This window comes from Populus alba, chromosome 4 (genome assembly GCF_005239225.2).
Source record: "Populus alba chromosome 4, ASM523922v2, whole genome shotgun sequence".
In the NCBI taxonomy this organism is placed as follows: domain Eukaryota; kingdom Viridiplantae; phylum Streptophyta; class Magnoliopsida; order Malpighiales; family Salicaceae; genus Populus; species Populus alba.
In genome coordinates, this window is record NC_133287.1 from 20680943 (window position 1) to 20696161 (window position 15219).

The 15219-nt window shown below is 34.2% G+C and overlaps 2 protein-coding genes across 8 annotated transcripts; both read right to left on the reverse strand.

Annotated features, from left to right (window-relative positions):
* Positions 1–210: 210 nt before the first annotated feature.
* LOC118038923 (cell division protein FtsZ homolog 2-1, chloroplastic) lies at positions 211–7405 on the reverse strand. Of its 7 annotated transcripts, none has more exons than XM_035045443.2 (8): positions 7328–7405; positions 6083–6827; positions 5206–5505; positions 4619–4709; positions 4252–4379; positions 2979–3071; positions 1958–2014; positions 211–1897 (listed from the first exon to the last, which is right to left on the reverse strand). In XM_035045443.2, the coding sequence occupies exons 2-8, from the start codon at positions 6716–6718 to the stop codon at positions 1757–1759; spliced, it is 1446 nt and encodes a 481-aa protein (XP_034901334.1). In that variant the 5' UTR covers positions 6719–6827; positions 7328–7405; the 3' UTR covers positions 211–1756. The 7 variants fall into 7 exon arrangements, with proteins under 7 accessions (XP_034901334.1, XP_034901333.1, XP_034901339.1 ...); XM_035045442.2 differs by having other exon boundaries at positions 7273–7378; XM_035045448.2 differs by having other exon boundaries at positions 211–1885; positions 4252–4376; positions 7247–7377.
* Positions 7406–11075: 3670 nt separating this feature from the next.
* Positions 11076–14569, reverse strand: LOC118038922 (transmembrane 9 superfamily member 5). The gene is made up of 7 exons (XM_035045439.2): positions 14285–14569; positions 14111–14151; positions 13298–13886; positions 13058–13189; positions 12380–12536; positions 11789–12273; positions 11076–11549 (listed from the first exon to the last, which is right to left on the reverse strand). The coding sequence occupies exons 1-7, from the start codon at positions 14422–14424 to the stop codon at positions 11333–11335; spliced, it is 1761 nt and encodes a 586-aa protein (XP_034901330.1). The 5' UTR covers positions 14425–14569; the 3' UTR covers positions 11076–11332.
* Between the last annotated feature and the right edge of the window lie 650 nt (positions 14570–15219).

Genomic DNA, 15219 nt, shown 5'->3' on the forward strand with positions numbered 1-15219 from the left:
TGTCTTTAGCTTCTTGTATCATTTATTTTTGGACAACTAGATAGACTTGTAATCCCACAGTTGCATGCATGCATTTGGGAAGAGATGTAAGATCCATGATCTCAGCAAATCCCTTTATGTTAAAAGAAAGAAAATTAAGAGCAATTAAAGTGGTGTATAGTTAATTAGAGAATCACATGCTTCCAGTTCTACAATCTACAAAATCAACCATGGCCATCAAAGAAAGCAATCAAGGATTTCATGGCATCATGTATATAACGAGGCTCTCCTGCAGATCAAATCTGGAAAATTAAGCAAGGAGAAAGATAATTAAAGAGATTCATCGTTTAATCAATTAACAGCTACTTTCTACTCCCAATCGTTGATGAGAAGTTCTGGCTCTACGTCCCTCAGCGACAAGTGCTTCACGAGCTGATGTGATTCCTTTTGGGGCTAAGAGCTTGTCAAATGAAGAATAATCAATCCAATCTGTAAGCAAATTTTCTTGACCCCATGTATCTGGAATCATCACCTTGCCACTCACCTCTTCTCTATGCCTCTTTAGTCTCTCACGTCCTGTAGTAGTAGTAGTAAGAGCAACACTTTCTCTGTGCATTAAAATCAATGCCTCAGCTGCCTGCTCTTTCACTTCATTCTCAACATTCTCCACTGCAGGATAAGAACACCATGTTTGTGCTTTGTTCATGATTTGCGAGGTTTCTGCCCTAGAAGGTGACTTTGGTTGCCAGGAAAATGCAATATTCCTGGTGGTGGGTTTTCCTGGATTGGAGGAGGGTTCTTGTTTCATAGATGACAAATGCGTGCCCTCCATTTTGAAGCAAAATACTGGGGCTTGCTTCACTTGGGAGAGCTGGCTAGATTTTGATAAGGCTTGAGGCTTATAAAATCTTGATTGTGTGTGCAAGAAAGTATAGATGGGAGGAAAGTGACAATACAGATCACAAGTGTTAATTTTTTTGTATGGTATCTGACAGCCCTACGTCTCATCATCCATGCTTCTTGTTGGGGTCAGATTTGTGTGGCTTAAGTTGGTATAGAACGGTAGATTTGAATAGTACACAGCAGTACTCTTCTAAAAAAAAAATGTTTCTGTTTTTTGGATGGCTGAAGGTGGCCAACAAGTGTGCGCTGTGTGTGCACGAGCTAGGTTTGGTCCAATACCGTCGGTTGATTTGGTACGTGAATTAATTGAGGTGGAAAGGTGGCACACAGGAATTGATTTTCTAGGGAGCAAACATGTGGATGAGCATAAAAACAGAACAGGATCACAGAAATTGATTTCCTGAGGCAAAGATTTTATGATATGTATATAGAGAAAATGAGATATATTTTTGAGAGTATCATACTTAATGCTAAGATGAAGACTAAGAATCTATTTTGATCCCAAAAATAATCTCCTGGTTGAAAAATCACTGAAAAAAGGTAACCAGGCACAAGTGGTAAGAAAGCTTCAAGGGGCCAAAACAAGAAATGATAAGTGGCATCTCACTAGGATTCTATTATATCACCCGAAAGGCATAGATCAATGTCATATTGATGTACTACCAAATTCTTTATTTGAAGAAAAGAATTGGAGGCTCTACACATACCACAAAAGCAATTTTAAAAATCTAAACTTAAACAATTATTTTCTGAGTGAATCTCTAGCATTCCAGTCAACTCTAAAGGTTGTCAGGAGAAGATCTCAGAGAGGAAAAGAAAAACAAAGAGAAGAAGAATATACATTTCAATACAATGAAATAACGAGCAAAATAGGTCACATTCGCGGGAAGAGAGAACGGCCCTTCTTCCTCAAGAACTCAGGAATCTCCACAGAGCCACCATCGGTGTATGGTGGACGTCTATTTGTTCCAAGAGAAACATCACCATGAGCACGCTGTGTCCCCTGCATTTTGGCCTATCAAAAGGATGTAAACAGATAAAATTTATCATAAGAAGATGGACCTCGAAAACATACCTGTCCTTCACCTTCGTCCCGGCGATTGAATCCAGTGGCGATCAGGGTTATGCTTACCTAAATGACAAAAGTACACCAACAATAACTAAATAAAGAGGGAGATGATTATCAATTAATCAGACTTAAAGCTCATGCAGCAAGAAATGATATTTATAATATCCTCATACATCAGAACTCAACAACATAGAACTTCAGTTTCCAGGCTCTTCAAACAGAAGAAAGAGGTAGAACCAATAAAGATTTCTTTTTGGATTCATCCCTTGGAGTTGAATACCTCATCATCACAAGCTAAATTAGCAATTTCAGATGTCATGTTTGTTAATTACAGTTAAAAAAACTCAATTTTGATTTATTGTTTGCTCACCATCAATACTATCTTAAAGGAAAAACATTATGTAATCTGACGTAAAAAGCAAGGGAAATGGTATTGCTAAACATAATGGTTCTCTAATAACCTGAAAGCTCATTCATACCACAAACTTGAAGGACTCATGCAATGAGATTAAAGCTTGAAGTTCAAAAGAAAAAAAACTATAATAAGATTAGAAAAGGTTGCATAAATTTGCATTCTTGAAAAATTAGAAGCTGTATATCCGGGTTTTCTCAGTCCTTTATTGTTTGAAATCTTCTGCTTTAGGCTTCATAAATTGATTAGTAAATTCACTAAACGGGTTATCCAGAAATTCATGTGGAATTGCTTAGCAATTCAATTCATTTTTTATGAGAAACTTTGGCATATAGGACATATACAGTTCTGGAAGTTTTGACGTAGAAAAATCTTTGACAAAGAGAAATTGACTCTTGATGGCCACTTGAATGAGAAAAGCTTTGCTAAGGTCAATTTTGTCATATGCAACAGTAGTCATTTATCTGTATTTTCTATTTCGTCCTCAGAACCTCAATTTTTCCTTGTATTCCTTTTGTTTATTATTTTTTTTTTTAAGAAAATACTCTCCAGAATACCTGTTACCAGAATAATAAAAAACATAATGTTACCGTTATTTCTCTATTGCCTACTTACTTGACCGCTTAGTGATGGATCGATCACTGCTCCAAATATTAGGTTTGCAGTTGGATCCACAAGGTCATATATAACCTCTGCTGCAGCATTCACCTTCAAGAAATATGACACAATAATTGAAGTCAAAATATCTTCTTACTAAATAGAAAACCATGGCAGGATGTTAGTGTAAATGATGGGTGTAGAAAGCCAATGTAGGTACATATTAACCCAATTCGTTAAAACAAATTATACCACAAATGCACACGATATTGGCTAGAGTTTAGATAAACAAGACAGGTTTTTTCACTGCTACAATCCCAAAAGCATACAAGTAAACCACTCATTTCATTTGCTTTTCCCCTACGAGCAATAAAGTTTGTATTGGTATGCAGAACTTGCACATTAATATATGTATGTCTCTTCAAAAAGCTGTTCCAACTTCACGTTGGACACTGTAGAAGTAGGTTGACTGTTAGGATGTGGCCAGTAGAGATGAGAATGCACATGTACAGGCCATAGTTTTCTCATCATTCCCAGACAAGCTGGTGGCATATGTTGCTTAAATCTTTCTAAAACAAATAGAAAAAAGATGCAAGCACCTATCTAACTGATCAAAGCCAAGACATAAAGGATGCTTGTACAGACTCAATTTCTTTATCCAAAAACAAAAAATTAGAACATCCAATAAAGAGTGACAATTTATCATGCTAATAAACCAACAGCATGACCATGATACTATTTCACAAGGAATTTTACTTTTTCCAAAGACTTAATTCTGCAAGAGCAGGACCACTATTTCATGAGTTAAGGACATGGCATGCATTACAAGTAACTTAGCAAATCTCAGTGTTCTTATTTTGCTTGGAAAACAATTACATACAAATTAGTGCACCGACTCTCCAAATCCTAAACTTTTGGATTGCAAAAACACAACAGTGATAAAGACTCATTACAGAAAAGAAAAGATTGCACCCATTTGGCATATAAAAAATGATGCTTGCGATCTTGACATTTTCCCCTGGGGATTTGAAACACAAGCATTGAATGTGCATGCCTATGTGTTTAATAGTTAATATTCCACAAAGACCATGACAATCTAAAACCTGATCCCTAGCTTGCAAAATCATGCATCCTTGTCAACTGAGCAGCAGCCATAGCAATAATGCTAGCATTCCAGTGGGGATTGGTACTATCTATTCCATAGTACTCCCAAAAACACTACTAAAAAGTGCAGGAGATAAAATAGCAATAAAATCAGGTTCAACCACGACACTCAAAGAAGAAGGCCCACCTCAAACAATGTTAAATCACTTCCACCAGTTATATTCCACACAATCCCAGTAGCTCTTTCAATGCCAATATCTAACAAAGGTGATTGGATGGCATTCAATGCAGCGTCTCTAGCCCTGGTTTTCCCTGCTAATCAATAAAGCAAAAAAATTATTACAGCCAGACAATTAAAACTTTGATTATGATGCATCAAACAGTTTTGTGCAGAAAAAATTGAAGGGAAAACAGAAATCGAGAATGACACCATGAAAGAGGCAGGCATTCAGAAAAAATAAAAATGAGGTGTACCACAACAAACCAAGAAATTAATAATAGAAATGCATGTAGTGACATAACAATGTTATTCTTTTCTTTCTTCTTTTACATACCAGTTGCAGTTCCTATTCCCAAAAGAGAAGAACCTGCATCTTTCATGATAGCTCGAACATCAGCAAAATCAACATTAACCAGACCTGGCACCTGTAGAAGAAAATTTCCCACCATTAGGAGAGGAATAACTGAATAAGTAAGAACATTGCTGAATATGGTTGACAAAGGAAAGGAATAGAAGATAGAAGACAGAGGCCTAGAGACATGGGATAAGTCCAGAAACCCCTGTCAGATGACTGTAGCAACCTGGAAATTGGCCTTCTCTTCTTTTGCAGGATTTGATTGATAAGTAAGAAGTGTCAGGTTCCAAATTCAACAGAAAATTTGAAGTAGAGAGAAATAAGTGTGAATGTTAGTTCCAAAAAAAGGGTTTTTTTTATAATTATAAAATCAAGTGCATAGACATTGTCAGAGCTGATTGAATGGTCAAACATTAAACAAACAGTGAAATTGTGCATAATTTATAAGCTCATGGTCATGGAATATGAGGGTTAGCACATGAACATCACACATGATTACAGGAAAAGAAATCATAGGAAGCCAAAGACACAAATTAAATTAGCATTTGTCTTTACTTGTTCCATACCATAATGATGTCAGAGATACCACGAACACCTTGCCGAAGTATGTCATCAGCCAAGTTAAATGCCTCTGTCACTGGGGTTGATTGAGAAACTGCAGTCAGCAACTTGTCATTAGGAATAACAATTAATGTGTCGACATTGTTTCTCAGAGCCGCGATTCCTTCCTGAGCTTGAACAGCGCGTCTTCGGCCCTCAAAAGAAAACGGTGTCGTAACAATACCAACAGTCAGTATTCCCATAGACTTTGCAACGCCAGCAATAACTGGAGCCCCACCAGTGCCAGTTCCTCCACCCATTCCAGCCTACAAATTTAACGCATCAACAGGATATCATAACAGAATGAGAAAAGCAGCAACAATCAGGAAGTACAGTACTGTGATCTATTTCTAGGACTTGTGAAGAACTACATGGAAACAAAAAAAAAATGTAAAGGGAACCCTCAACAGAATGTGGTAGATCTATAGCAATTGTTCTGGCCTGATTTTACATCAATATCTGATATAACATGAATCATAGCTATGATCTGATGAGATGAACTTGTAATTTTGCACTTCCTTCAACAACTATAATCTTCCCCCATTATTTTCCAATTCAGGAAAAAAAATTAAAGCATTCGATTGACTACAGTTGAACTCCCATATCTATTGGAATTACTACTTAACTAGATATCAGCAAGGATCAATGGCAAGCCTAATATGCATATCTGCAAAAAACACAAAAAAAGAGTGCCTCTGATCTCAATATTCTACTGAATTGTGCAAAACTAATAAATTGTTCTTTTCAAAAAGATGATAGAAAGGAGTTCTATATCTCAGGACCTACTTTCATCTTACTATTTTTTTTAAACAAATAACATATAGGAAAAGAACTAGGGCATACTGTTATGAAGACCATGTCTGCACCATAAAGTGCCTCCTCTATCGCCGCTTTGCTTTCATTTGCAGCATTCATGCCTATATCCGGGTTTCCACCAGCACCCAGACCTCTAGTCAGCTCTTTGCCAACTTGCAATCGATTCTCTGGGAGCACTGGTGACATCTTCATTGCCTGAATATCTGTGTTCACTATCCAAAACTCCACCCCTGTCAGAGAACTCTCGATCATTCTATTAACAGCATTAGACCCACCACCTCCAACACCAACAACCTTGATCCTGGCTTCATTGTAGTTGCTCATAAAAGAGGTATCCCCTGAGCTCTCGGTGACATTTTTTCCAGAAGTCTCCTTTCTCAGACTAGAATACGTGTCATTTGCATCACTTCTGAGCATTGATACCTCGGGGTGTAAATCCAGGAAAGAGTCTTTGTGATTTGGACTGGTATTGTGAGAGTTAACCGAACACCTAATTTGCGAGATACTGAAGACATTTCTTCCACATGCGCCCCATGAACCTTTCTTCTTGTCAAACCTTTGGACCGTAACTATTCTACCAAATCGGTTTTCTGTTGAAATCCTTCGTCCTACTGAAATTTGAGTACCAGATGGCGTGAAAGGCGGAGATACACAAGTCGCCATACTAGAAGGGAAAAAGCAAAATTCTTTAAATTACGATTCAGTAGTGAAGTAGTTTAGAACCAATGCTGCCCAAATCGAACTGTTCTGCTTACTTCCATTCTTCCTGAACCTGGTCACAGGTAATAACAAGTTAACCAGTCAAGATACACACAGAAAACAATAGCATTACAGAAAAAAGATTTCAAACTTTAAGAAATCCATCTTGGGTCAAGATAACAAAACAACATTGTAAAACAAATCAAGTTACAACTACAAACCCACCCCATATTTCACAAACAAAAAAACAAACACTTTCAAGACTCTTTCTTTATTTGAAACTATACGCACATGAAATTGGCCACGAGCACTAATAATTCAACAATTTAGCTACAACATATGCCTGGAATAACCAAGAAAGAAGCCAATAAATGGGGGGGGGGGGGAACCACCCATCACTGCATCAAACGGGAACAAAAATTGAGAAGATGAAATCTGTACATAAGTGAAACAACATTTTAGGAAAAGAAAAAAAACTATAAAACAACTCACAAATAGAATGGTAAAAAATCACAAACCCCAGCATGGAAAATTAGAGGAAGAAGAAGAAGGAAGCAAGGTAAAGCTAGTTACTTGACTGCGAATGCTGAAAATTTAGGTTATGAGAGGCTTGTTATGTGACTGAGATGATAACGAGCATCTTAAAGTTTTTTTAAAAAAAAAACAATTATTAAAATGATATTTTTTTACTTTTTTAAATTTATTTTTAATACTAATGTATTAAAACAATTTTAAAATATAAAAAAATAATTTAAAACAAAAATAATTTAATTTTTTAAAAAAAAATGGTTAAATATGATTATTTTTTAAAATATTTTTTATTTAAAAATATATTAATATAATATTTATTTATTTTTTAAATTTATTTTAAATTTTAATATATGAAAATAATATAAAAAAATCTAAAACAAATTAATTTTTATAAAAATAAAAATTTCAAAATTTTATAAAAGAAACTTGCCACCCCAACATACCCAAATAAAATTATTAAAATCATGAATTAACTTATAAAATTATATAATTTTATCAATTAATATATATTTAACATATAAAATCACTTTAAAAACTCGAAAAAAATATAAAACAAAGATTGAATTGATAGTTTGATATATTTTTTCTACAACCCTTCTTCGAAATCATCCAACTGTTACTTCTATCATGGTTCTAATCTTTTAACTTGTGGACGGATGCATGTTTTCAATTTTTAAATCAAAGAAAAAAAGTGAGACCTCTCTTATTGAATTAGATACATTTTGCAGTTCTAGAATACAAGCCTAAGGAAAGCTAATGTGACAAATCCGTGTAACTGCACCTTTTTTTTTATTATTATTATTATTATTATTATATTATTATTAATGTGAATTTCCAGGCTAACTTGTATGTATCTCGACTAATTTTACGGGTCCTGAAGTTAATGATTATGTAAGTTTTCAATAACCATCATATTAAGAATTATAGAGCTCGAATTTGAGACAGGGAAAGCAAATCTCTTAACTCTAAGCTTTTTACCACTGAGCCACTTATTAAATAATTAATATTATCTAACAAAATAGTTGACAACCAATAATTGAGATTCTAACAAAATATATGGCATGAGAAAAAGGAAAGCTTGAGTAGTTTAGAAAAAATAATAATGAAAGGAACTTTTGGAAGAAGAACAATAAAGTAAAAGAAAAATAAAGGAGTTTCGGAGTTTTTTTTCCATAGGAAAAACCAAGCAACATACCAGGTTATTTTTGTTAATATCTTATTTAGTTTGCATTTCTTTCCATCTATTCATTCATTTAGTCAAATGTATTATGGTATTTCTTTTTTAACTAAAATTTAGTTAAAATTATATAATATTTGGATTGATTATAGGGCTGATTTGAGTTGATTCTTGAATTGTTGAACATATAGCATTTAGAAAACAATTCTTCTAGTAATAGGCTTGATGTGGGATGACAATATGGTATAGATATTAATAAGAGTTCTAGAAAAATTTAGTATAAGTATTGTCAAAAAATTATCAGTGGAGATACTTTTCATTTCAAACATCATTTGACATGTACTCATAAGGATGTTGAACCATGCCAAACAAGTACCATAAAATGTTAATCAAATAATTTTTGGGTGGTTTGGTAAAATATCTAGAAGTAACTAGAAAAAGAAGAAGAAGAAAGAAGGCTCATTAATATATTAGAAAGATGATGGTGGTGGTGGTTAAATGTAAGAAATTCTGTAAGGACAAATGAAAGAGGGCAACTAATGGGAGTCAAAGTACATAAACAACCATGAATTAAATGTTATAAAACAATATTAGAGAAGAAGCATGTCAATAAATTGCAAGGTTTTTTTTACACTAGTGCAATTCTATTTAACTATGTAAAAAACCCTGAGTTTTTTAAGGCACTTGAGTTGGTTGCAAAGCATAAGTTAAGTTTCAAGCCTATATATTGTCATAATATTAAAGAGAAGTATTTGAAGCAAGAAGTGGATCAAACAATAAGCTTGCTTGAGGGGTATAAGCTAGAATGAAATATAATATATATATATAAGTTGTTCAATAATGTCTGATTGATGGACAAATAAAAAAAGATGTTATATTTACAACTTTTTGGGTTAATAGTTATAGAGGGACAATTTTTTGTCATTAGTGGATATTTCTAATATGTCCAAGACTACTAATAAGGTATTTGAGATGTTGAATGTCATTATGAAGAGGACTGGGGAGCAAAATGTTGTGTAAGTAATCACCGATAATGCTATAAATTAAAAGGCAACAATACAATTATTGATGGAAAAAAAATAGAGAGGTTGTTTGGGATACCATGTGTTGCCTATTGTATCGACTTGATATTAGAAAATTTTAAGAAAAAACTAGAGGTTCATCAAATAACTATTGCTAAGAAGAGGAGAACCACTTCATATATTTATTCAATAACTATTTATTTCCATGCTAAGGCACTTTACAAAAGAAAAAGATTTGATTGAGCTTACTGCCACTCGATTTTGCTACTGCATACTTGACTTTGAGATGTTTGAATGATTATAAAATACAGCTGATGACTATGTTTACTTTCAAACAATAAAGAACATATAGGTTTTCAATAATAAAAGGGAAACGAATTCAAAACTGTGCTTTGGACATTAAGTTTTGACGTAATGTCACTATATGTATTAAAATAGCATATCCTATAATTAAAATTTTTTAATTAGTTAATTCAGATGATAAATCAGCTATGGATTTTATATATGAAGTAATGGATTAGGAAAAAAAAAGAAGATACAAGTTATATGGAAATAAAAGTATTTATCTTGCTAATTGTTTATTTCACATGTTGTTCTTTATTAATATAAATGTTTTTAAAGAGATATTTCCAATTAAGATTTGCCTAGATTTTATTGATTTTTTTTTAAAAAATTATATACCTATATGGAATATTGTTGATACAAGATACGACCTTCAACTCCATGGACCTTTACATATAACAACTTATTATTTGAATTTTCATTATTATTATAATCCAAATTCTAAGGTTAATGCCAACATTAAAATTAGATTATATTAATGCTTAGAAAAGATGGTGTATGATGCAATTGAAAGGTGCAAAACTGATTTATAACTTGAATTATTTAAGGATACAAAAGGGTTGTTTGGTATTGAAACTGTCAACACAACAAGAGATAAAAAAAACTCTAGCTCAATGACGAGATTCTTATTAGGATGAATGTTCAAAATTACAAACGTTTGCAATCTGAGTTCTAAGCTTGACTTGTACTTCATCTGGATGTGAGCGTAACTAAAATACATTTGAGATGGTGAGTTTTTGTTATTTTATTATTTTAAATGTTGAAATATTTTATACCAATCTTATAAATTTGAATGGCTTATTCAAGTTCATACAAAACAAATAAATCATTTGCACCGAAAAAAAAATAAATAACTTGGTATTTATAATGTGCAATCTGAAATTGAATGACAACCAAGTCAAAAAGCAAGCTGATGATTTTGGTGTAGTTTTATATGATTTTTCATCTAATGATGATGATGATTAAATAACCGAGAGAGAAAAACATGATAGTTCATCAAACTTTGATTTGTTTAATGTCATTGACAGTGCAACACGAAAAAAAAAAAAAAAAAAAAAAAGATAAAGAAGATGAAAGTGATGAGAAAAAAATTCCTAATAATGCTTAAATGGAGTCATTTATGCACAAACATCTTGGTATAAACAGGCCGTGTTAACTTCTTACTCACAAGAAACTAGCACATGTTTTTGAATGTGTATATACTGTATACAAGCATGCTGCATGATCATCGATGATAACAAATCTCAAGTTCCCAAAAAAACTGAAAAGTTAGCCACCTTCCAAATATACAAAAACATGGTTTCCTCCTTGCTTTCTGTACAGTGCTTTCTAATTGCTCAGTTACAGGGAAAATTCACCGTCTGCTACATGAGAATCGGCTATGTTTTGCTCAGTCACTCCTCCCAACCCCCACCTCTCCATTAAAACAGCAAATGAGCTAGTGATTTTTGTTGAAAGCAGTCAGAATAAAAAAAAATACAAAAAGGGCATTGAACAAACGCATATTCATTCACTCTTAACAGCTTGGTAAATGTGGCAAACAAAGGCGAAGGAAACGCGGAAACTGATTGTACCGATTATCAAGAAAAATGCATAGCACATGCAAGCATTATAGCCAATGAAGAAGGATAGCTGCATAAAACCACTCATGCTTGACCTGGAAAAGAAGTAGATGCCATAGCTAAACATAAAAATAGCCACTGAGCCCCCACACAACAGAGATCTGCATCAAACCAAAAAATAAGTGATGAAAAATACTACACCTACATGTTAAAAAAGAAAAGAAAAGAAAAGAAAGAGACTTTCTTTCCATTAATAAAGTGAAGCAGCTAAAATTAAGAAAATAAACCAAAAACCTGCCTGCTCCTCGGAAACCAAAAAGAAAACGCGAACAAGATAAAAATATTGAAAACACATTCAAGGGAAAGAGAGTAAATAACAGGTACAAAATAAAACTCATACCTCCACCACCATTCATGGTCTTCCATAGAAAGCTGAATGTATGTCATCCCAATACTCAAGATTGCAGTCAGCATGATAAGTATGATGAATGTGACAAACAAAATGCTAGGAAGGGTGCATATTTTGTAGCCCCACAAGCTTGCATATAAGTGATGTAACTCAATGGCAACTGCACTAAAAGGCAAAAGTCCCCCAATAAACATTTGACAAGGTGTTCTTCTATACCATGATGATGGTGGAATTTCCCTTGGATGAATTTTTGTAGCAGAAGGTGCTTGAAATTCAGACCTAAAACGATGCCCAATCAACCCTCCAAAGGCAGATAAAGGAACGGCTAACAAAATGTATATGAGAAGAATCACTAGAATGGTGCCAAAAGGAAGTGATGCCGTGGCCCCATAAGATACAGAAATTGTATTGAGAACGGACAATATCACAAATGATGGACCTGGGTAGAGAATCCCACTAAGAAGTACACTCCTTTCCTGAAATTAACAATATGCCACAAAAATCAGGAAAAAAACAATCAGAAGGAGCACCCACTAAAAAATAAAAACAGAAACAATAAAACAAATCCAACAATTCTCTCACCCATCCAGTTTCGCAAAACTGATTATGGAAAGACGCAGTGGTATAGCCCCCAACCACAGATGAAAGTGCATAAAGCAGGACAAAATAAGTGAACAGTGCTCCACGGTTGTAGGGGTAGAGCATGCCAACAAATGCCAAAACAAATAAAAAGAAAACCCTGGAAAAAAATTACAGTTTGGAAAGAACATAAATCTTAGAAATCTGGTACTTGTAAGGCTAGCATATGAACAATGTAAATGGCTTCAAAGGCGCAATTCAAATCAATAAGCTTGAAATTCTAATCTAGTTGAGGTCGGTAGACCTTTTCCACCTTTCAGTTCTATTTTGTTCTAAAAGGTCCATGATATCAATGCTTGGAGAGTAATAGACACAAGAGCACCATATATCAACACCAGAAACAAAATATATTTCATGATGCTAGATTTGTTAAGCTCAAATGCAAAGAAATTCGATGACATGTACAGAAAAGGGAGGTTTTGTTGTTGCTCAGCAGTGAGGAAAAATTCAAGCCTGCTTTTGAAATATGGCAGGCAACCAGGCAAGTGAACACCGAGGCAAAATTTGATATGATGTCCCTTCCCTATAAAAACTTTATGATGATTCAACCTAAGAAAGTTAATGGAATATAGCTCTAAAATTGATGTGGAGGACAGAAAAGGATGATCCAAGATCACTTACACTGTCAGCAGTTGAGTTCCTACCCCCAAGACAGCACAGAACAAGGACATGTTTTGAGGGTATCTGAAAACATCACCATGTATGTATTTCCAACCGACTTCCCTATCTTCTTCTTCATCTCCACTGGCAAATCTACAACATGCAAGAAAAAAGCTGAGGCCAAGAATACCAAATGACCAGCTCATAACATTATCTTCATCGTAAAACCAAATATGAATAAAGTAGTAAAGGGAACATTACTTTCCCAGATCCTTCTTAAGAAGTCGCTTAAGAAACACCATAAGCAATCCTGTAAAAAGCACAATGTTGGCAATAGAGATAAAGAATGAGAACCAGCGAATCTGCCTTCGTACAGGAAGCAACGAAGCCCTTGCATACTTGTCCATCCTGGTCTCAAACTTGGATGATGTTGCTTTCCAAAAAACCGAATAAGTGAACTTCACATCCATATCAACATCATCAGTTATATCGACAGCATGGTCAGGGTCACTAAAAGCACTTATTTCTATGACTTGGTTGTCATTATAAAGAACATCAAACCGCACATGTTTGAACAGATAATAGTTGAACTTCTTCTCTCCAAGGACCCAACTTTGCTCTTCAATTTTCCCAACAAAACCCCACAATGGAAGATCGTCGTAGTACATTTGGAAGTAAAAATCATCAATGACAGCATCCCTAAACCTAGCAACTTCATATCCTTTAAGCCCCTTTTCACAAAGGGTCACCCCAATTTTGTCCTCCCTGAATTTCAACTCATACAAACCACTACTCAAACGATCACCATTCAGCACTTCCCCGAGTGTTTCCTGCTTTAGGATTATATGATCTGCAAACCCACAAAAAAAATACAAACTTTAACCACTTCAAACTCCAATATTTTCACCAAAACATCAACTAAACAAAACCCAGTAACAATTTACCAAAAAAGAGAACCTATAAAAAATTTCCTTCATTTTCACTGCACTGCATAAAAATTCCATTTTCTCACAAAATCATATACGACCCTTTATCTTACGCATTAAAAACAAAATGGATCATTGAAATTCTAACCTTGATGGCAAAATGGCAAGTCATAGTACCAGTAAGTCGCACTGCAATACAGAACAAAAATTGCAGAAATATATCATAAAAACAAAAAACTTTATTGTCCACACCATACTCAACAAGGAAAAGATTAGGACTTTAGCATTTGAATGAAAGATTTGAGCTGATATATAGAAGTACCTGGGATTGTGCAATGGACCCACTTTGTTAACAAACAAAGGGACATGATCTCCAGCATTGTAGCGGTGATTGGATGGTGAAGATGCAGAGAATCCAAAAGAGAAGGCTAGAATAATAGAGAGGACTAAAAGGGAGCTCATTTTTCAAGTGGGTTTCGAGTCAGGGCATGAGATGCAGATCAATGCATCGCAGGGCGGAGTTTAGTGAGACAGAGATGCTCTGACTTCTCAATGAAAGACATGTCGTTTTGGCCCATTTGATGCTCTGAAAGATAAAATTTTTATAATTCAGAAAGAAAATTATTTTTTAATGTATTAGAAAGATTAACTATTTATTTATAAGTGAAGCATTCATATGCATGGGTTTTAAGATACGTTAAGGGTAGATTGCATGCTTAATATAAAATCAGAAAAAAAATTACTATGTAAAAATTGATATGATCCAATGATACCTCACCATTAAAACCATAAAAAACTGTTTCCTGAGCTAGATGAACAGGTTTCACTCAATTTATTCAAAGTCCTTTTAGGAGCTAAAAAAAATTGCTTGAAAGAATTGGCAAAGTATTTGATATGTGAGACCACCTTTTATGCTTGAAGATATCAATGCCATTTCCCCGTCGACTTCTTTGCTAATATTCTTGGACAAGTAGAAGAGACTCCGAGTTCGTATGAATTCCCTATTGCAGTGGACACGACTGCTGCCTGCTTACCCTTCAACCTGGCTGCACCAATCGACACCTTTAAAATGAGTTTCATAAATGACATCAAACGATCGGTTTGCTTTTTTAAGCTAGTTAGCATAGTTGTTACACTGGTCCGATGGGATGATTTGATACCAAACTCGAGTTAGGTTTAAAATTATACCAGTTTTAATATTAATCTAATTCAACCTAGTTGATTGTGGATTGGAAAAGTAATTTTTTAAAAATATTT

What these genes read in the sequence shown, in the direction of transcription:
- LOC118038923 (XM_035045443.2), bottom strand. Translation starts at nt 6,718, where the DNA reads ATGGCGACTTGTGTATCTCCGCCTTTCACGCCATCTGGTACTCAAATT. An exon ending in GGGAATAGGAACTGCAACTG is followed by an intron (nt 4,380 to 4,618) that starts GTATGTAAAAGA and finishes TTTATTGATTAG; the next exon opens with CAGGGAAAACCAGGGCTAGA. An exon ending in GTGATTTAACATTGTTTGAG is followed by an intron (nt 3,072 to 4,251) that starts GTGGGCCTTCTT and finishes TATTTCTTGAAG; the next exon opens with GTGAATGCTGCAGCAGAGGT.
- LOC118038922 (XM_035045439.2), bottom strand. Translation starts at nt 14,424, where the DNA reads ATGAGCTCCCTTTTAGTCCTCTCTATTATTCTAGCCTTCTCTTTTGGA. An exon ending in CTTGCCATTTTGCCATCAAG is followed by an intron (nt 13,887 to 14,110) that starts GTTAGAATTTCA and finishes GTGGGTTTGCAG; the next exon opens with ATCATATAATCCTAAAGCAG. An exon ending in CTTAAGAAGGATCTGGGAAA is followed by an intron (nt 13,190 to 13,297) that starts GTAATGTTCCCT and finishes TGCATGTTGTAG; the next exon opens with ATTTGCCAGTGGAGATGAAG.